The sequence below is a fragment of the Littorina saxatilis genome, linkage group LG11 (assembly GCF_037325665.1).
Source record: "Littorina saxatilis isolate snail1 linkage group LG11, US_GU_Lsax_2.0, whole genome shotgun sequence".
NCBI lineage: Eukaryota > Metazoa > Mollusca > Gastropoda > Littorinimorpha > Littorinidae > Littorina > Littorina saxatilis.
The window spans coordinates 44,742,635-44,761,195 of NC_090255.1; the positions used below are offsets into that span (position 1 = coordinate 44,742,635).

Here is an 18,561-nt window from a genome sequence, read left to right on the forward strand (position 1 = left end):
CATCACCAGAGTAGCTTGCAGACACCTTGTATCACTTTGCGGCAAACCGCGCATGTCGTATGCATTTATTATTCTCTTTATTTATATAGCGCCTTATCCGAAGTTCAAAGCGCTTTATGCCGTGTGAGATGAAATTTTTTACACCATATATCACACATTCACATCGACCAGCAAACCTCAAGCCTGTTAGGCGAATGTTCACTTTCGCGGCCTTTATTCCAAGTCACACGGGTATTTGATGGACATTTTTATCTATGCCTATACAATTTTGCCAGGAAAGACCCTTTTGTCAATCGTGGGATCTTTAACGTGCACACCCCAATATAGTGTACACGAAGGGACCTCGGTTTTTCGTCTCATCCGAAAGACTAGCACTTGAACCCACCATCTAGGTTAGGAAAGGGGGGAGAAAATAGCGGCCCGACCCAGGGTCGAACACGCAACCTCTCGATTTAGATCGCTTACTTCCCTTTGTTTCTGAGATATCAAAATTTAGAAGAAGCCTCTGTTGTTTTATTCTTATCATTGAAGTGAGGATGATGCCAGACAAAAGACTTACTAAATGAAGGAAAATAGCGTGTTTACCAGGTAATACTCAATGCACTGTAACCGTCTCCCTCTCCAGGCTCACACACCTCTAGCATGTGTGCAAGAAACATGGAGCAAGGAATGACCTGGGCTGACCTTCAAACACTTTCTGCAGACACACCTTAGTGGCCGGCTCTGGGGGCAGCCTTGTGTGTTAACTGTGAGAGGGGTCTGTTTGGTCAGCCTTGTGTGTTAACTGTGAGAGGGGTCTGTTTGGTCAGCCTTGTGTGTTAACTGTGAGAGGGGTCTGTTTGGTCAGCCTTGTGTGTTAACTGTGAGAGGGGTCTGTTTGGTCAGCCTTGTGTGTTAACTGTGAGAGGGGTCTGTTTGGTCAGCCTTGTGTGTTAACTGTGAGAGGGGTCTGTTTGGTCAGCCTTGTGTGTTAACTGTCAGAGGGGTCTGTTTGGTCAGCCTTGTGTGTTAACTGTCAGAGGGGTCTGTTTGGTCAGCCTTGTGTGTTAACTGTCAGAGGGGTCTGTTTGGTCAGCCTTGTGTGTTAACTGTCAGAGGGGTCTGTTTGGTCAGCCGCAGGAAACAGCGTCGGGTCTTTCTCCATGTCCCCTGCAGTGTGGGAAACTTGGTGATCCAGAGAAGTCAGGCTGTCAGGTATCCCTGTATTGGTGCTGTCCCCCACTGGCAGTGTTGTAACCTTTGACCCAGGTGTTAGGCTAGCGTCATGAGATCCCTGTCCCCCGGTGACTGAGGTGTCAGTAACATCCTGGCTTCCCTGCACTGTGTGTGTCATGTCTGCGTCAGGTTCAACGTGGTGAACGCGGTGCAGGTGGAAGCTGAGACTGTCCTGAATGGGAAACTCCTTGCCACACAGCTGACAGGGATACAGCTTGTCGCTGTGTTTCTTCTTCCTGTGCTCCTTGTACGACTTCTTGTCTCTGTACTGCTGCCCGCACGTTTCACACGAGTACGGTCTCTCTCCAGTGTGGATCAGCTCGTGTCGCCTGAGGTAGTGGACGAAGGCGAACTTGGCCGGACAGTACTGGCAGTGGTACGGTTTGTCCCCGGTGTGTGTGCGTGAGTGCATGACCAGGTGACTGGGCAACAGGAAGGACATGTTGCACGTGCTACACACGTACGGTTTGATCTTGAGGTGCACGCGGCGAATGTGGTGGTCCAGCGCTTTCCTCTCCGTCACCTTTAACCCGCATGTGGGGCAGGAGAAGCGCTGGCCGTCATGCGTGATGCGGATGTGGTTACGGAGCGTCTTGGTGGTGAAGAACTTCTGACCGCACTGCTCGCATTGCTCGTTCCTCTCCCCGTGGTGCAGCTGGTGGTTGGTCAGGCGCGACAGGGTTTTGAACCCTCGCTCACACTGCGAGCAGGGATACAGCGAGTTCTTGTTGTGCACCACCAGGTGCGCGTTGAGGTGACCCTTGTCGGGGAACTGGTTCCCACAGTGCGGGCACAAACACGACGGGTTCTCCCGCCTGTGACGCTTATAGTGCGCCCTCATCTCTTTCAAGGGCACAAACTCTTCACAGTATTTGCATTTCTTATGTTTCTGTCCCCCAGCATGCATGACCATGTGCGCCTTGATCTGACACTGTGCGGTGAAGGCCTCACAGCACACAGAGCACGACTCTCTGGTGGTCAGGATCTCTACGTGGTTCATCAGGGTCCTGTGGTGCCTGTACTTCATCCCACAGAAGTGACACGTCAGCGCTTTCACTTCCCCCACACCACACCTGTGTGAGACGACGTGCTCCACCAGGTTCAGCTTGCGCGTGAAGACACGTTCACAGTCAGGACACGACAGCAGGTAGCGGTCCTTGACTCTCTCCAGCAGCGCTATAGACTCTGCATCCAAGGCCTGTGATGCTGCCTCAGTGTTAGACTGGACACCACACGGTCGGCTCCCTGTCCCACGCTCATGTTCGTCAAGCTGTGACTGTGTCTCCACGACAACTCCGCACTGGGAACAGGTGTGGTGAGATCGGAACTGTTCTTTGCCCGGCTTGCCGATGGTGACCGGGTATTTCCCTGTCATGAACTCTGCAAGTGTCTGCGCTTCCGTTGTTGGGTGTTTGTTGGACTTGGCTTTGAATTGTTCAAGCTCTGTATCAACTTGATCTTTATCTGAATCGTCAGAGACGTGTGAAGCCATTTTGGCTTTGATGTCTGGGGAATTGTCTATTCTTTTCCTTGATTTTACAAAATTATTCTCTCTGTCACGCAGGTCCTTCTGAGTGGATGACCTACTGGTCACTTTTTCTTGAAACTTCGACCGCGCAGATTTACTTGACTGCTTGCGCTTTGCAGAAATTTGACTTGTTTGTTGGTCTTCACCGTTTGTTTTTTCAACGCCCTTCAGTAAATAATCGCACTTCCTCAGAGCTATGAATGGAGTTTTTACAGTCAGTCTGCTAACAGCCCCTCTCTTGTTGATGCTAACAGCCCCGCTCTTGTTGATGCGTTTTTTTGCAGATGTCTTCTTAGCTCGACCTTTAGTTGTGAGGGCTTTTGTGCCGTCTCTTGGTACTACGTCCCTTCCCGTGTCTGAATTCTCATCACCTTCTGCTTCAAATGTCTCTGTGTCTGAATTCTCATCACCTTCTGCTTCAAATGTCTCTGCGTCCAGTTCCATATCACATTCAACACTGGGCAGCACATTCAGCGTACAGGTATCCCTTTGATCTGACCGTAGCTCTCCAATGGTATCAGTGAAAGAAGTAGACCTTTCAGCCACTGCGGTGGTATCGGTGAAAGAAGTAGACCTTTCAGCCACTGTGGTGGTATCGGTGAAAGAAGTAGACCTTTCAGCCACTGCGGTGGTATCGGTGAAAGAAGTAGACCTTTCAGCCACTGTGGTGGTATCGGTGAAAGAAGTAGACCTTTCAGCCACTGCGGTGGTATCGGTGAAAGTAGACCTTTCAGCAACTGCGGTGGTATCGGTGAAAGAAGTAGACCTTTCAGCCACTGCAGTGTTAACAGGAAACAGCTGGAGGGCCGGTGTTTCTTGCAGGGACGTCTTTCTGCACACCGCTTCTTCTGACCTGATGGATGAAGGTGCTGTCAGGTCCAGTGAATCTTGTGAAGGTGGCAATGAAAGCACGGAACATTCCTGTGATCGCTGACACTTGACACACAGGAGTGTGACGGGGCCGCCACAGTGCCTGCACTTGTCTCCAGGTTGTGGTCCACAGCCTTGGTCATCCAGGTGCCTGAAACAAAACATCAACCGTCACTCAAGGGAGCACAATTAAAGGGGGGGGGGGGGGGGGAGGGCTGTTCCCTTAGACATGATGAAGACACCCGTAACTGTAATATGGTTACAAAGGAACCCCCTTCTTAACCCCCCTCCCCCCATTTAAGACTCCCTTCCTTCAAAGACCCTGTTTTCTCTGACTTTATGTACTTAACCCCTGTAAACTTACCCCCTGTTCAAGACCTGACTTTATGTACTTAACCCCTGTAAACTTACCCCCTGTTCAAGACCTGACCTTATGTACTTAATCCCTGTAAACTTACCCCCTGTTCAAGACCTGACCTTATCGATGGGTTAAAACCAGAACCATCTAACTGGATTTCCACCATTTTGAGAAATGGCCACTTGAAGATTTCAACCCCTTATAAAAAATAGTAAACACAGGATTGTAGCCCTCATATTTTACACACTTGACTTAGAGGAAACACTGGTCATGCACACTAGTAATCAATTTAATTGAACAACTTTTTCATATGCAAAAAAGGTATAATTTGTTCTGCTTCCAGAATACACTCCTGCTCTTTTCTCAGTTCTGGAGCTAGAAAAGCCCAGTGCACCATAGCTGCTTCTGACTTCCACACAGACCCCACTGTGGCCTGTGCTACAGCAGTCAGAAGCAGCCTCCTCACACATAGCATGTTCTGCTTCCAAGCAAAGCTTATACTGTACATTAGTTCAAATCGTTTTTCAAAGTTTATTACCGTCATAAACAAACAAATGTCAAGTCACTTGCAAAAATATCATCAAGGACTCATGTATTCATTCATTGTGTGGCCTAATGAACGCAACACGCATAAATAAAAATTAAATTGCCGGTACTTTTCATAGCGAAAAAAAACCACATAACAAAAACAACACACACACAAAACTCTCTCTGAAATCATTATACTTTTTTTTTATTGTGTTTTTCAAGAAATCCCAACGGTAATCTTATGTTGTATCAGCTCATATCGTTTTGCGTTACGCACAAAACTACACACCCAATAACACTAACAACAAACCAAACGAACAAAGCAGCAAACAAGCAAACAAACAAACAAATAAACACAAGGCTGAAGGCGCATTTTAACCACACAATGCAAATGGTAACAAAATCACGAGCTTTAGATCCTGACTGCATGCTACTCTGTTCATTATCAAGAAAACAAATTGGCATTCTTACCTTTTGTTGTACTTTCCTCTTCACAAAAATGTTGTGCACAAAGGTCGAAATAAATAATACACATTTTGCACTTTTAACAGTCGACCTCCTGTACTGCTTTTGTCTTTGCCGTTTGACCAGTTATTCCTGTGTAACATTCATCTCTGAGTGTCTTCGCTTTTCGAACACACCTTTTCTCGTAGTCCCGGGTTGCAGAGTCTTTAAGTTCGGCTGAACTTCTTCTCATGAGGTGTCACATAGGATGCTTCCTTCATCGATGACAGAATTTTCTTTGTTGGGGTTCCATAAACAGATGGAAGAGATGCTGTGGTAGTTTCACCTAAAGGAGCAGTGTCTGACATATATACTACAAGCTGATGTGAATACACCTACAGGGTAACAGAAACTGTGGAAGCACACACAGGAGAAAGATGTACAGGAGTTGGGTAGCTTGATTCATTTTTGAGGGGTGGAATCACAATCAGCAAGTATTGGAGTTGATGCATGACTCGAACAGGAGGATAACCCCCATTCACCATGTTCTCAAAAGGATCTTCGATTGAAGAAACAGCACAATCGTCATATTTTGGGGTAGATTTTGCCAAAAAGGCAATGGAGACGCATCAAAGTCATCAGGTTTCACTTTTAGCATTGGCAGAAAGGAGATTATGCAACCGTAATCCGTGAATCCGAAGGACAGTTTCCTGAAATGCATGGTGCTTCTTACTTGCCTGGACGGCCTGATGATTCATCTCCTTTCAAACAGCGTCTGCAAAAGACATGGATACTATGAATGTTATCTCCTTTGAACAGGCAATTACTACATGTACTTCTATTTTAAAATTATTAACCGATAATAAAAAAAAAGGTAATTGCCTCCGTATTATCGCTTCTGCGTTAAAACTTTGGATAGTTTTCGTGTTTCTATTCACACAAACAAATGAAACATTAGTACTTGATTACACTCTGACCACTCATGCTCATCAGTTTGACATTGTGATAACCTCTGAATAACAAAATATATTAGAGTCAAACTGACAAAATCCATCAACCAAATCATTCATCTATCCATCTTTACAAGCATACACAAATACTGTAAACACTCACTTACATTTATTTAATTTTTTAACAAACACTAAAGAGCTGCATGGATACACTACAACATTAAGGCATGAGCACATGCACACACCGTCACACACAAACACACACTGACACAAACAAACACACACGCGCGCAAGAACATTCACGCTGAAACAAACACATTTACCTGCCTGTGTTTTACAATTAGGAAAACAAAACACAAAAAGCTAGGAATCAGTTTGCAGATACAGGATTTAGACTGAATCAAAAGGTTAATCCCCTATATTTAAAAAAGGAATCTGAATTTCAGCTTTTATGGTCTGTTCAAATGGGGAAAAACATAATACTTGAAGATACTCACTTGAATCTGTGTCCTGACTCGAGCAACAGCCAAATTGACTGTGCAGCAGATGTAAAAATGGCAGAGAGCTGTTCTCTGTTCCATTGTTTTCAGAAAGTGGACCATCCTTTTGTCAGTTTAGGACACCACCCCTCCCCCCCCCACCCCACCCCACCCCCTTGCACCCACCTTACCACCAACCCCCCTCCCCGGCCCCAACCCCCTTATTACCACCCTCCTCCCTCAATATCAAGGGACTGCATCTTTTCCAATTCATTCTTCATTCACGCTTTATCACAGGAAAGTTAATTGTGTTTCAACCCTGTACATCCGGAGTCAGGAATTCGGATACTGACACTTGACAGGTGTCACTGACCTGTTTTATCAAATTCCTTTTTCTGTCAACAGCAGACTCTACTACTGCTAGTTACACTATTCTGTGTGCTGGAGGAAATCCTACACCACACAGAAAGGGTCAAGACCAGATACCACTATCGCTTATGTGCGCTTATCTGGCCGCGCTGTGAACAGGAAAAATGACTGTGACACAGCAAGCAGAAGAGGTCAGGTGACGATGGCTGCATCTGGCTCGCTGTGAAACACTCCCCTTTCCTCACAGGCCTCAGTAGCAGAACAGACTAAACTGAACTTAGCACGTTCTGCTTCCAACCTGGATGGAGTTAGAGGGTTCTGCTTCCAAGATGAGCAGGAGAAATGCTTGGAGCCAGAACAAATTATGACTTATAAATACGCAATTATGCAAGATTTTCAAGAATCCTTTACAGAAAGTGAGAATCATGTTACCATAAGTCAAATAACTATAAAGTTGCAAAACAGGTTATTTTGAGGTAATTGGTTCTGGTTTTAGCCCATCGATATGTACTTAATCCCTGTAAACTTACCCCCTGTTCAAGACCTGACTTTCTAAGATTTTTGAGGTCATAAAAGGGGGCTACCCCTTTTTTAGAGTGGCAAAATAATCCTCAAAATACCCTTTTCTTCCCACCATTACAAAACACTCTCACACTTACACCCCAAAAAGGGTTGGTGGGACACGTCACAACAAATGGAATCACCCTCAGTGGTGTCTTTATCACATCAATTATGAAATGATCAGACATCCATCTTCCCTAGCTTTCAATTTATCATCAAAAGGTTTTGCACAAACTCACACACAGTCATGTATGTGCACAACTATTTGCTTCAATTCTTACACAACTATTTGCTTCAATTCTTACAAACTTTCAACTATTTAACCTTTATCGATCTTCATGGGTCGTGGACGACCCAGAGCCCCACAAAATTGTCTGTATCTCTAAAACTATGGGGAGTGTTGGATTGAGACTTCATGTCATCCCAAAACACCATCTACCAAGTTTTAAAGGATTGTAAACAAACAAACAAACAATGACATCATTTGAACTACACAGTCATGGACGACCCATATGGAATTAAAGAAGGCGTTTTACTGTGTTTATATATTGATGGCGTGGGTCGTTTATGACCCATACTTTTGACGTTGAACCCTTCTTTAGAAAGTATGGGTCGTACATGACCCACATCGTCCTGACTGTGTAGTCCTAAGCGTGATCCGGTGAAGGTTGATCACAACATGTATTCAGCACTCACTGTGACAGCAGGAACCTGGCAACGTCAGCATCTGTGTTGAGACCTTGCGCTGACCCCACGCCACACCACAGGTCAACCAGACTGCCCTCGCTGACTACGATGGATCTGTGACGTCCCCCACACCCCTCCTGGGGAAGATGTGACAATGCTGTCTCCATGTCAACCAGACTGCCCTCGCTGACTACGATGGATCTGTGACGTCCCCCTCCCTCCTCCTGGGGAAGATGTGACAATGCTGTCTCCATGTCAACCAGACTGCCCTCGCTGACTACGATGGATCTGTGACGTCCCCCACACCCCTCCTGGGGAAGATGTGACAATGCTGTCTCCATGTCAACCAGACTGCCCTCGCTGACTACGATGGATCTGTGACGTCCCCCTCCCTCCTCCTGGGGAAGATGTGACAATGCTGTCTCCCCATCCATCTTGGCTCCAACCAGCACACCTCTGTTGGAAGCAATCACATTGCTTGAAAACCACATAAAAGGCAAAACGTACAGAAACAGTACAGTGGCACTACCCTTTAAATACTTCCAACAATCTGAAAAATCTGGTCCTAAAAAGGAGGTAGTCTTAAAATTGAGGTCCATTTGTAAAGATTAAGAACAGCAAGTCTGAGAAAACAAATTAAGGTATTAAAAGGGAAGGAGTCTTAAAAGTGGGGTCACTAAAGGGGGTTCCACTGTATTGATGAAACACTGCAGTCTTTGAGAACTCACGCTCTGTCCATCAACTTCTTCACGATGAAACATGGCTGATACAAAACATGGCTGATATAAAACATGGGATATAAAACATGGCTAATATAAAACATGGCTGCTCAACATGCTGACCCTCGAAACCCCATGTAAATGAAAGTCATGTGTACAGTGCATGCTGTCACTGAATTGTAACCAATATTACTTTCAAAATCAATGCATACATTGATTTGATACAAGTTCTGCAAAATCAGAGGCCTAGATTGCAGTAGAAAAACATCCCTGAATTTACAAGCTTAAGATCAACACGACCAGTTCAACATTACCCTCTTTAAGTTTCCAGAAGAATCACATCCTCGTCTCTAAATGATTAAAAACAAGATGTTGGCGGTGGAAATCGTTACAGTGTTGCCGTTTTAGCCTTGCAAAGTTGTGCACGTCAAGTGCCTCCAAGGGAGGTCAGGCAGGAGTACGGTGCTGACTTCATAGATGCAGTTGCTCCCCTTATAACATTCCGTAATAACATGTTCGTTCCACACACACACACACTGACAAACACGCACACGCTGACACACACAAACGCACCCTGTGTAGAACATTCGCTTGTGTCTTCCCTCCTGCCTCCAAGCGGCGGCTGAACATTTTTACATTTTACTTTTAGTCAAGATAAGCGTTTTTTTCTTGTTCAGTATTGTCACGTTAGTGTAGTCCTAAGCGTGATCCGGTGCTGGGCCGATATATCTGTGAACGTAACGTTTTGTTTTAGCAATAATTTAACGTTCCAACAACATACCTTTCTTGTAAAACAGAACAACATTCACGTTTCATGAAATGACGTAATACGACATGACGTCATTTCTCAAACTAAGAGCTTCGGGACACAGGAAGACAGGAAGAAGAGTCATGGTTCCAAACATCGCTCAGGTAAAAATACTGTGCCCGGTTCTTCACTTCTCCGCTTTCTTCGTTGTGTCAGAGACATACATTGAAGAGATGCGAAGCGAGGCCGCTCGCGTGAACTTTCGCGCGATTGTCAGCCATCATCCCGTACTACGTTGTTGTTCGCTTGCTCTCTGACACCGATTTGAAGTGCTTTTCTGTCATATTTCTTTGGATATATCCAGCATCAGACGAGAGATATCATTGATAAGTAAACTTGATTCATATTCTGTAGCTTCACTGAATAGTGTGCACACGAACGCACTGTTTGAGAGGATTGGGTTCCCGAAGCCGTGAGTCAAAAACACGGTTCCCTCGGTTCTTGCGGCCATTGTTTTAAGTCCATGCCTTACATTGTGCGTGGAGGCAATGTTTGGGAGCTAATATTTTCTTTTGTGCGCAACGTTACTTTCCCTTAACTGGCAAATGCATTACTGGTGTATACATTAATCTGTTTGTATAATTTTTGACGCGCTGTAATTAAATTTGATGCTTTTAAGTCTCACTCAAGTGGTTCTCGCACTTACACTGGCGTGTGGATAAAAAGTTTTTAAGGAGAAATGAGCGAAATTGCTTACTTTAGGATTCATCTTCTAATCACCAAATGATGCAATAATCTTCTTCTTGTGATTTTCTGTTTCTCATGAGTGCAAATAATTAACAGTTTGCATGTTTTATTATTATATCTATGATTTTCTATGAAACAGTTATAATTCTTTAAAAACACAACAATTGCCAGAAGTTGGCGCCAGTGGGAGGATTACTTGCCCTTGCCGTAGGCGAAGATAACGCGAGCGGGAAGACAGCGCTTCGCATCTCTTCTATATATATATATACGACTTGTGTCTGTCTGTGTGTCTGTCTGTGTGTCTGTGTGTGAGTTCGCGATGCACGGCCAAAGTTCTCGATGGATCTGCTTCAAATTTGGTGGGCATATTCAGGTACACCCGGGACAGGACACAACCTGGTCGATATTTCAACACGTGCTCTCAGCGCGCAGCGCTGAACCGATTTTGGTTCCACCTCAGCTACCCGGGCCCCCATACCGACACACCAAAGCCGCTACACCACATCACAACGCCAAAGTTCTCGGTGGATCTTTTTCAAATTTGGACACCGTATTCAGCTACACCCCGGACACAATATCATCGATGAGATATTTCAACACGTGCTCTCAGCGCGCAGCGCTGAACCGATTTTGGTTTTTGTGTTCATTTCACCATTATAAGTAACTCTTCCTTATCTTCTCCAGTGTTTTGCGTTTATCTCCCTTCCTTCGTGTGGCTTCAATCCATATTCCCGTTTGTAAGTTACTATTTTTAGAATGTCACTGCGCTGTCCACAACGCTTCCCTTGCACCCGTAAGTTGTTCTTACTGTCAAAGTGAAAAGGTCGAATCAATTTATAGCCACGCGAAAAATACACTCTCACCTATCTCTATATATTTATAGATATAGATATACATATATATATACGGCTTCTCTGTGTGTTTGTGTGTGTGTGTGGGCAAAAACCTGTGTATTGTAGAGTTCTGTTTGTGATGTGGTCCAGCGGCTTTTGTCTGTCTGTATGTTCTGGCATTTGAGAAGCCACAGCAGATAATATAGGGCTAAGAAATAAGCTCTAAAATTCTCAATCCCGTTTGACAGGACTTCGCCTTCAAAGGTGATTGTGGTGAACCGCCACGCTGTCTGTCTCTGTCTCGCGATTCACCCCGGCGAATTCACCAGTAACTCTTCCTTATCTTCTCCAGTGTTTTGCGCCTTCGTGTGGCTTCAATCCATATTCCCGTTTCTAAGTTACTATTTTTAGAATGTCACTGCGCTGTCCAGAACGCTTCCCTTGCACCCGTAAGTTGTTCTTACTGTCAAAGTGAAAAGGTCGAATCAATTTATAGCCACGCGAAAAATACACTGTCGCCTATCTCTATATATTTATAGATATAGATATACATATACATATATATATACGGCTTCTCTGTGTGTGTGTGTGTTTGTGTGTGTGTGTGGGCAAAAACCTGTGGATTGTAGAGTTCTGTTTGTGATGGGGTCTAGCGGTTTTTGTCTGTCTGTATGTTCTGGCATTTGAGAAGCCACAACAGATAATATAGGGCTAAGAAATAAGCTCTAAAATTCTCAAACCCGTTTGACAGGACTTCGCCTTCAAAGGTGATTGTGGTGAACCGCCACGCTGTCTGTCTCTGTCTCGCGATTCACCCCGGCGAATTCACCATTCCCAGTAACTCTTCCTTATCTTCTCCAGTGTTTTGCGCCTTCGTGTGGCTTCAATCCATATTCCCGTTTCTAAGTTACTATTTTTAGAATGTCAATGCGCTGTCCAGAACGCTTCCCTTGCACCCGTAAGTTGTTCTTACTGTCAAAGTGAAAAGGTCGAATCAATTTATAGCCACGCGAAAAATACACTGTCACCTATCTCTATATATTTATAGATATAGATATACATATATATATACGGCTTCTCTGTGTGTGTGTGTGTGTGTGTGTGTGTGTGTGTGTGTGTGTCGTGGATTGTAGAGTTCTGTTTGTGATGGGGTCTAGCGGTTTTTGTCTGTCTGTATGTTCTGGCATTTGAGAAGCCACAACAGATAATATAGGGCTAAGAAATAAGCTCTAAAATTCTCAAACCCGTTTGACAGGACTTCGCCTTCAAAGGTGATTGTGGTGAACCGCCACGCTGTCTGTCTCTGTCTCGCGATTCACCCCGGCGAAGCCGGGTATTCCTCTAGTTAGTCTATCTAGGTCTCTGGTTGTGTGACGTTGATTACTTCACGAGTATTTTTAGCTGTGACGTTGATTACTTCACGACTGAGTATTTTTGCTGCTGCCGATTCAGTTGGGCGAACTTTTTTTCTTGCCTGGCTTGGAATAGACCATTTCTAGGGAATAATGGAGACGGGTTGAGAAATGGAGAAAACAGTGGAGAAGCTCCCCTACTGCTGTGACCCTGCCGGGGAGCAGTCATTGTACGGTTATTGGGGGGGAGGGGGCAGGGTGGGGGTAGAATGATGATCTTGAACTGAGAAATGAATCGAGTGTACTTAGGACCGTTACTACTACAATACTACTCACATGTTTCCTTACTGATGAGACTTGGAACTTAAAATAGCAAGAACTTAGAGTCGCTGTCAGTCTTGAAACGTGCTCGAGGACAGACAGACACACAGACTGACAAACAAGCACACACACACACGGCACGCACACGCACAAACACTGTCTCACTTTCATGTCTCTGTCTCTCTCGAGTCTGTGTGTCTGCAGTCTGTTTCTCAGTGTCTCTGTCTATATCTCTGTCGCTTTCTGTCTCTGTCTGTCTGTCTGTCTGTCTGTCTGTCTCTCTCCCTCTAGTTAAGTTGTACTCGGACCCTTTTTCAGATGTTGGGGCTTGCTCTGACCCTGACCTTGCTCTCAACCCCCTCCCTCTCCTCTCCCGCCATCCTCCCTCCCACCAAGGATGGATCACGATCTACTGCACGGTCAGACTGCCTGCCGGATCAGGAGTGCACTGATGGCTTTAACGTCCGGTTTGGAAACCTAGACGTGGAATGTGGACGGAAGCTGGACGACGAACAGGTGACGGACGTCCCGGTGCTGGACTTCACTGTGCCGGACGACAGGGACACCTCGTCGGACGTGGAGTCTCAAAGTCCTCAGGTAGTGCTTGTGAAGTGTCACACGCCACCACAGAATACTCACACACCACTAGAGAAGAGCCTACGTCACACACTACCACATAGTACGTCATAGATCACCATAGAATACGTCACACACCACTACGGAATACGTCCCACTCCACCTAAGAACACGTCACACACCAATACAGAATACGTCACACCCTAACACAGAATACGTCCCACCCTAACACAGAACACGTCACACACCAATACAGAATACGTCACACACTACCACTGAGTTCGTCACACACCACTACCAGAATACGTCACATCCTCACAGAATACGTCACACACCAATACAGAATACGTCCCACCCTAACACAGAACACGTCACACACCAATACAGAATACGTCACACACTACCACTGAGTTCGTCACACACCACTACCAGAATACGTCACACCCTAACACAGAATACGTCCCACCCTAACTGCACAGAGCACGTCACACACCAATACAGAATACGTCACACACTACCACTGAGTTCGTCACACACCACTACCAGAATACGCCACACCCTAACACAGAATACGTCACACTCAACCACAGAATACGTCACACCCTACCACAGAATACGTCACACACAACAATACAATACGTCACACACAACAATACAATACGTCACAAACAAACACAGAATACGTCACACATCACCACGATGATGATGATGATGATGATGATGATGACGATGATGACGATGATGATGACGATGATGACGACGATGATGATGACGTGACAGGGCGCCATGCTGTTGATGCTGGTGGACCCTGACGCCCCGAGCGCCTCGGACTGTCCCAACACCTACTGGCTGCACTGGATGGCCCAGGTCCGCTTCCAGGTCAGACAGTCCGCTGTACAGCTTGCACTCTTTGTTTGTCTCGTCTTGTTTCTTTGTCCCGCTTCCAGGTCAGACAGTCCACTGTACAGCTTGCACTCTTTGTTTGTCTCGTCTTGTTTCTTTGTCCCGCTTCCAGGTCAGTCAGTCCGCTGTACAGCTTGCACTCTTTGTTTGTCTCGTCTTGTTTCTTTGTCCCGCTTCCAGGTCAGACAGTCCACTGTACAGCTTGCACTCTTTGTTTGTCTCGTCTTGTTTCTTTGTCCCGCTTCCAGGTCAGACAGTCCACTGTACAGCTTGCACTCTGTTTGTCTCGTCTTGTTTCTTTGTCCCGCTTCCAGGTCAGACAGTCCACTGTACAGCTTGCACTCTTTGTTTGTCTCGTCTTGTTTCTTTGTCCCGCTTCCAGGTCAGACAGTCCGCTGTACAGCTTGCACTCTGTTTGTCTCGTCTTGTTTCTTTGTCCCGCTTCCAGGTCAGACAGTCCACTGTACAGCTTGCACTCTTTGTTTGTCTCGTCTTGTTTCTTTGTCCCGCTTCCAGGTCAGACAGTCCACTGTACAGCTTGCACTCTTTGTTTGTCTCGTCTTGTTTCTTTGTCCCGCTTCCAGGTCAGACAGTCCGCTGTACAGCTTGCACTCTTTGTTTGTCTCGTCTTGTTTCTTTGTCCCGCTGTTCGCACTGACACGTTACAATTCTGGTGTTTATGCGCGCGCGCACATACACACACACACACACACACACACACACACACACACACTCATAAATATATTCACTCACGTACGCACGCACGCACGCACGCACACACACACACACACACACACACACACACACACACACACACACACACACACACACACACACACACACACACGTAGACACTTACTCACGCACGCACGCTCACACGTACACACACGTACGTACACATGTACACACACATGCACGCACACACACACACACACACACACACACACACACACACACACAGGCTCCAAATAACAGTATATCACAATGCTCATTGCCCTTATCAGGGCCGGACCAAATGAGTTGTAAGGGGGGGTTCCTCCTTTTTTTTGGGGGGGGGGGGGATCAGCGAAGTGGCGAAGCCACAAGCGCGCGCCTGCAAAGCAGGCGCACAAACTAGGGGGGTCCGGGGGCATGCCCCCCCGAAATTTTTTGGAAAAACGGTTAAAATCTGTGCAATCTGGTGCATTCTGGGCCTTGTTTTGAGGGTTAAGAGCAGCATTGTTTTGGTGCTAAAACTAGTAAAAAAAAAAACCCACTCAAAGCAAGGTACATGCTTTTTCCAGGGGTGGGGTTCCGGAACCCCTGGAACCCCCCCCTGGGTCCGGCCCTGCTTATGTGTGTCTTTTTTTCTTGCAGGACGGGATGATGAAGGTTGAGCAGACTCTCGTAGGTAAGACCTGACTGCATTACGCCTGTACAGTTGTCACTGGTGGGTGGGTGTACACTTTACACTGTGGCGCTTTCTCTGCACTTTACCTGATAGGTCTATCAATCATTTGGTGGGCTCCACTTCGCGAAGTCGTCTTCACGAACATGGCTTTCGTACTGATTTGTTGGTAGTCTTCGCGAAGTCGTCTTCACGAACATGGCTTTCGTACTGATTTGTGGGTAGTCTTCGCGAAGTCGTCTTCACGAACATGGCTTTCGTACTGATTTGTTGGTAGTCTTCGCGAAGTCTTCTTCACGAACATGGCTTTCGTACTGATTTGTTGGTAGTCTTCGCGAAGTCGTCTTCACGAACATGGCTTTCGTACTGATTTGTTGGTAGTCTTCGCGAAGTCGAATGCATTACAACGCTTCATCTTTTTTAAAATCATTTTTGACTCACCTGAGTAATTGGTGAGTATTAGAATTCATATGTATCCGTCCCTCCGTCCGTCTGTAAACAAAAAACTTAACGTTGAGGTTATATTGGATGTTTTTCAAGCTAGACCTCTGAAACTGTGCACACATTTACGGTTTGAGGATTTCACGAAGTGACCCCAGTTTGGTTGCCCTCGTCAAATGTTAGGGTCACAGCGGTGCCATGTTCGTTTCATTAAAACTTAACGTTGATGTTATCTCGAATGTTTTAGAAGCTGGAGCTTTGAATCCTTGCAATCTTCTGGGGTTTGATAATCCCCCGACTTGACCTAAGTTTGACTGACCCTCGTCAAGTTTTGGGGTCACAGGGGGTCATGTGCGATTCATAATAACCTAACATCGACGTTATTTCAGGCGTTTTTGAAGCTAGAGCTTTGAACACTTGAAGGGTTTGATAATCTGCCAACATGACCCTAGCTTGGTTAACCCCCGTCACATTTTGAGGTCACAGCGGGGTCATATTCGTAAACACTTTACGTTGATACTTTCTCAGTTATTTTGGGAGCAAAAGCCTCAAACGTTTACACAATTGTTTGTGTTGTTAATAAGCAGACATGACCAAAATTTGGCTTTTTTTTCATCCAATTTACAGCATGACAAAGTTTGCTGGAGAAGAATTTTACCCTTGAAATATCCACTGAGCTATCAAGAAAATAAGTCTTGAGGTCATGAAGCTATGATGTCAATGTTTGATTTGGTCACAACTTAGTGTCTGGGTTTTTGTAAGTCTTGGCTAGAGTAGTTAAGTTATGATGTCATAGTGTCAGAAATGAGGTCACGCAAGTGTCTGAGTATACATATTTTGTCTGGGGTAGCCAAAACTCAGTTTCGTCAAGAAAATTAGTAATTAGTATGATTCTGGCCCACTGATTTGATGGATGTGTCCACGTATTGGTGTGTGTGTGTGTGTGTGTGTGTGTGTGTGTGTGTGTGTGTGTGTGTGTGTGTGTGTGTGTTCAGACTTCTCACCACCCAGCCCACCCTCGGGGTCAGGTCCGCACCGCTACCAGGTGCTGCTGCACGTGCTGAAGGATGACGTGCCCAAGGTCGCCGTGCCCGGCACGCGCTCCGCCTTTGACCTTGACACCTTCACCAAGAGCATCAAGGGCATCGGGGAGCTGCAAGCCTCGTTCCAGTTCCGCGTCGACTGTGGCAAAAGGGAGTGAAGTCACTGTGAACAAGGGAGTGAACTCACTGTTCTGCTACAGCTTGTTTGATTTTTGTTTATCTGACGCAATATTCTAAGCCAAGGCCAGGGGAATGTCCGATACCTTTAACGCGTGGGATGTCTTTTGACACAACGATTGCCGGTTTGCGACCAGGACATTTTGACTGATTTATATATTTTGAATTCAGTTCCAACTGACCTATTGTCCTATATGTCTGGGAACAACATGTCTATTGTCCTATATGTCTGGGAACAACATGTCTATTGTCCTATATGTCTGGGAACAACATGTCTATTGTCCTATATGTCTGGGAACAACATGTCTATTGTCCTATATGTCTGGGAACAACATGTCTATTGTCCTATATGTCTGGGAACAACATGTCTATATTGTCCTATATGTCTGGGAACAACATGCCTATTGTCCTATATGTCTGGGAACAACATGTCTATATTGTCCTATATGTCTGGGAACAACATGCCTATATTGTCCTATATGTCTGGGAACAACATGTCTATATTGTCCTATATGTCTGGGAACAACATGCCTATTGTCCTATATGTCTGGGAACAACATGTCTATATTGTCCTATATGTCTGGGAACAACATGCCTATATTGTCCTATATGTCTGGGAACAACATGTCTATATTGTCCTATATGTCTGGGAACAACATGCCTATTGTCCTATATGTCTGGGAACAACATGTCTATATTGTCCTATATGTCTGGGAACAACATGCCTATTGTCCTATATGTCTGGGAACAACATGCCTATATTGTCCTATATGTCTGGGAACAACATGTCTATTGTCCTATATGTCTGGGAACAACATGCCTATATTGTCCTATATGTCTGGGAACAACATGTCTATTGTCCTATATGTCTGGGAACAACATGCCTATATTGTCCTATATGTCTGGGAACAACATGCCTATTGTCCTATATGTCTGGGAACAACATGCCTATTGTCCTATATGTCTGGGAACAACATGCCTATTGTCCTATATGTCTGGGAACAACATGCCTATTGTCCTATATGTCTGGGAACAACATGTCTATTGTCCTATATGTCTGGGAACAACATGTCTATTGTCCTATATGTCTGGGAACAACATGTCTATTGTCCTATATGTCTGGGAACAACATGCCTATTGTCCTATATGTCTGGGAACAACATGTCTATTGTCCTATATGTCTGGGAACAACATGTCTATTGTCCTATATGTCTGGGAACAACATGCCTATATGTCTGGGAACAACATGTCTATTGTCCTATATGTCTGGGAACAACATGCCTATCAAGTTGTCCTATATGTCTGGGAACAACATGTCTATTGTC

General features: G+C 45.4%; 2 protein-coding genes across 2 annotated transcripts; one reads left to right on the top strand and one right to left on the bottom strand.

Annotated features, from left to right (window-relative positions):
* On the bottom strand, positions 1 to 9,155 carry LOC138980569 (uncharacterized). Its single transcript, XM_070353457.1, has 3 exons — positions 9,023 to 9,155; positions 7,999 to 8,445; positions 1 to 3,764 (listed from the first exon to the last, which is right to left on the bottom strand). The coding sequence occupies exons 2-3, from the start codon at positions 8,421 to 8,423 to the stop codon at positions 1,085 to 1,087; spliced, it is 3,105 nt and encodes a 1,034-aa protein (XP_070209558.1). The 5' UTR covers positions 8,424 to 8,445; positions 9,023 to 9,155; the 3' UTR covers positions 1 to 1,084.
* Positions 9,156 to 9,559: 404 nt separating this feature from the next.
* On the top strand, positions 9,560 to 17,440 carry LOC138980927 (protein D1-like). The gene is made up of 5 exons (XM_070353784.1): positions 9,560 to 9,620; positions 13,028 to 13,306; positions 14,066 to 14,164; positions 15,545 to 15,578; positions 17,012 to 17,440. Exons 1-5 carry the CDS (start codon positions 9,600 to 9,602, stop codon positions 17,215 to 17,217), a joined length of 639 nt encoding a protein of 212 aa, XP_070209885.1. The 5' UTR covers positions 9,560 to 9,599; the 3' UTR covers positions 17,218 to 17,440.
* The last annotated feature ends 1,121 nt before the right edge of the window (positions 17,441 to 18,561 follow it).

Bases quoted from the DNA above. Each gene is read 5' to 3' on its own strand.
- LOC138980569 (XM_070353457.1), bottom strand. From the start codon at position 8,423: ATGGATGGGGAGACAGCATTGTCACATCTTCCCCAGGAGGAGGGAGGG. The intron at 3,765-7,998 runs GTGAGTGCTGAA...GTTTTGTTTCAG, and splicing joins GCCAGGTTCCTGCTGTCACA to GCACCTGGATGACCAAGGCT.
- LOC138980927 (XM_070353784.1), top strand. From the start codon at position 9,600: ATGGTTCCAAACATCGCTCAG. The intron at 13,307-14,065 runs GTAGTGCTTGTG...ATGACGTGACAG, and splicing joins TGGAGTCTCAAAGTCCTCAG to GGCGCCATGCTGTTGATGCT. The intron at 15,579-17,011 runs GTAAGACCTGAC...GTGTGTGTTCAG, and splicing joins GGTTGAGCAGACTCTCGTAG to ACTTCTCACCACCCAGCCCA.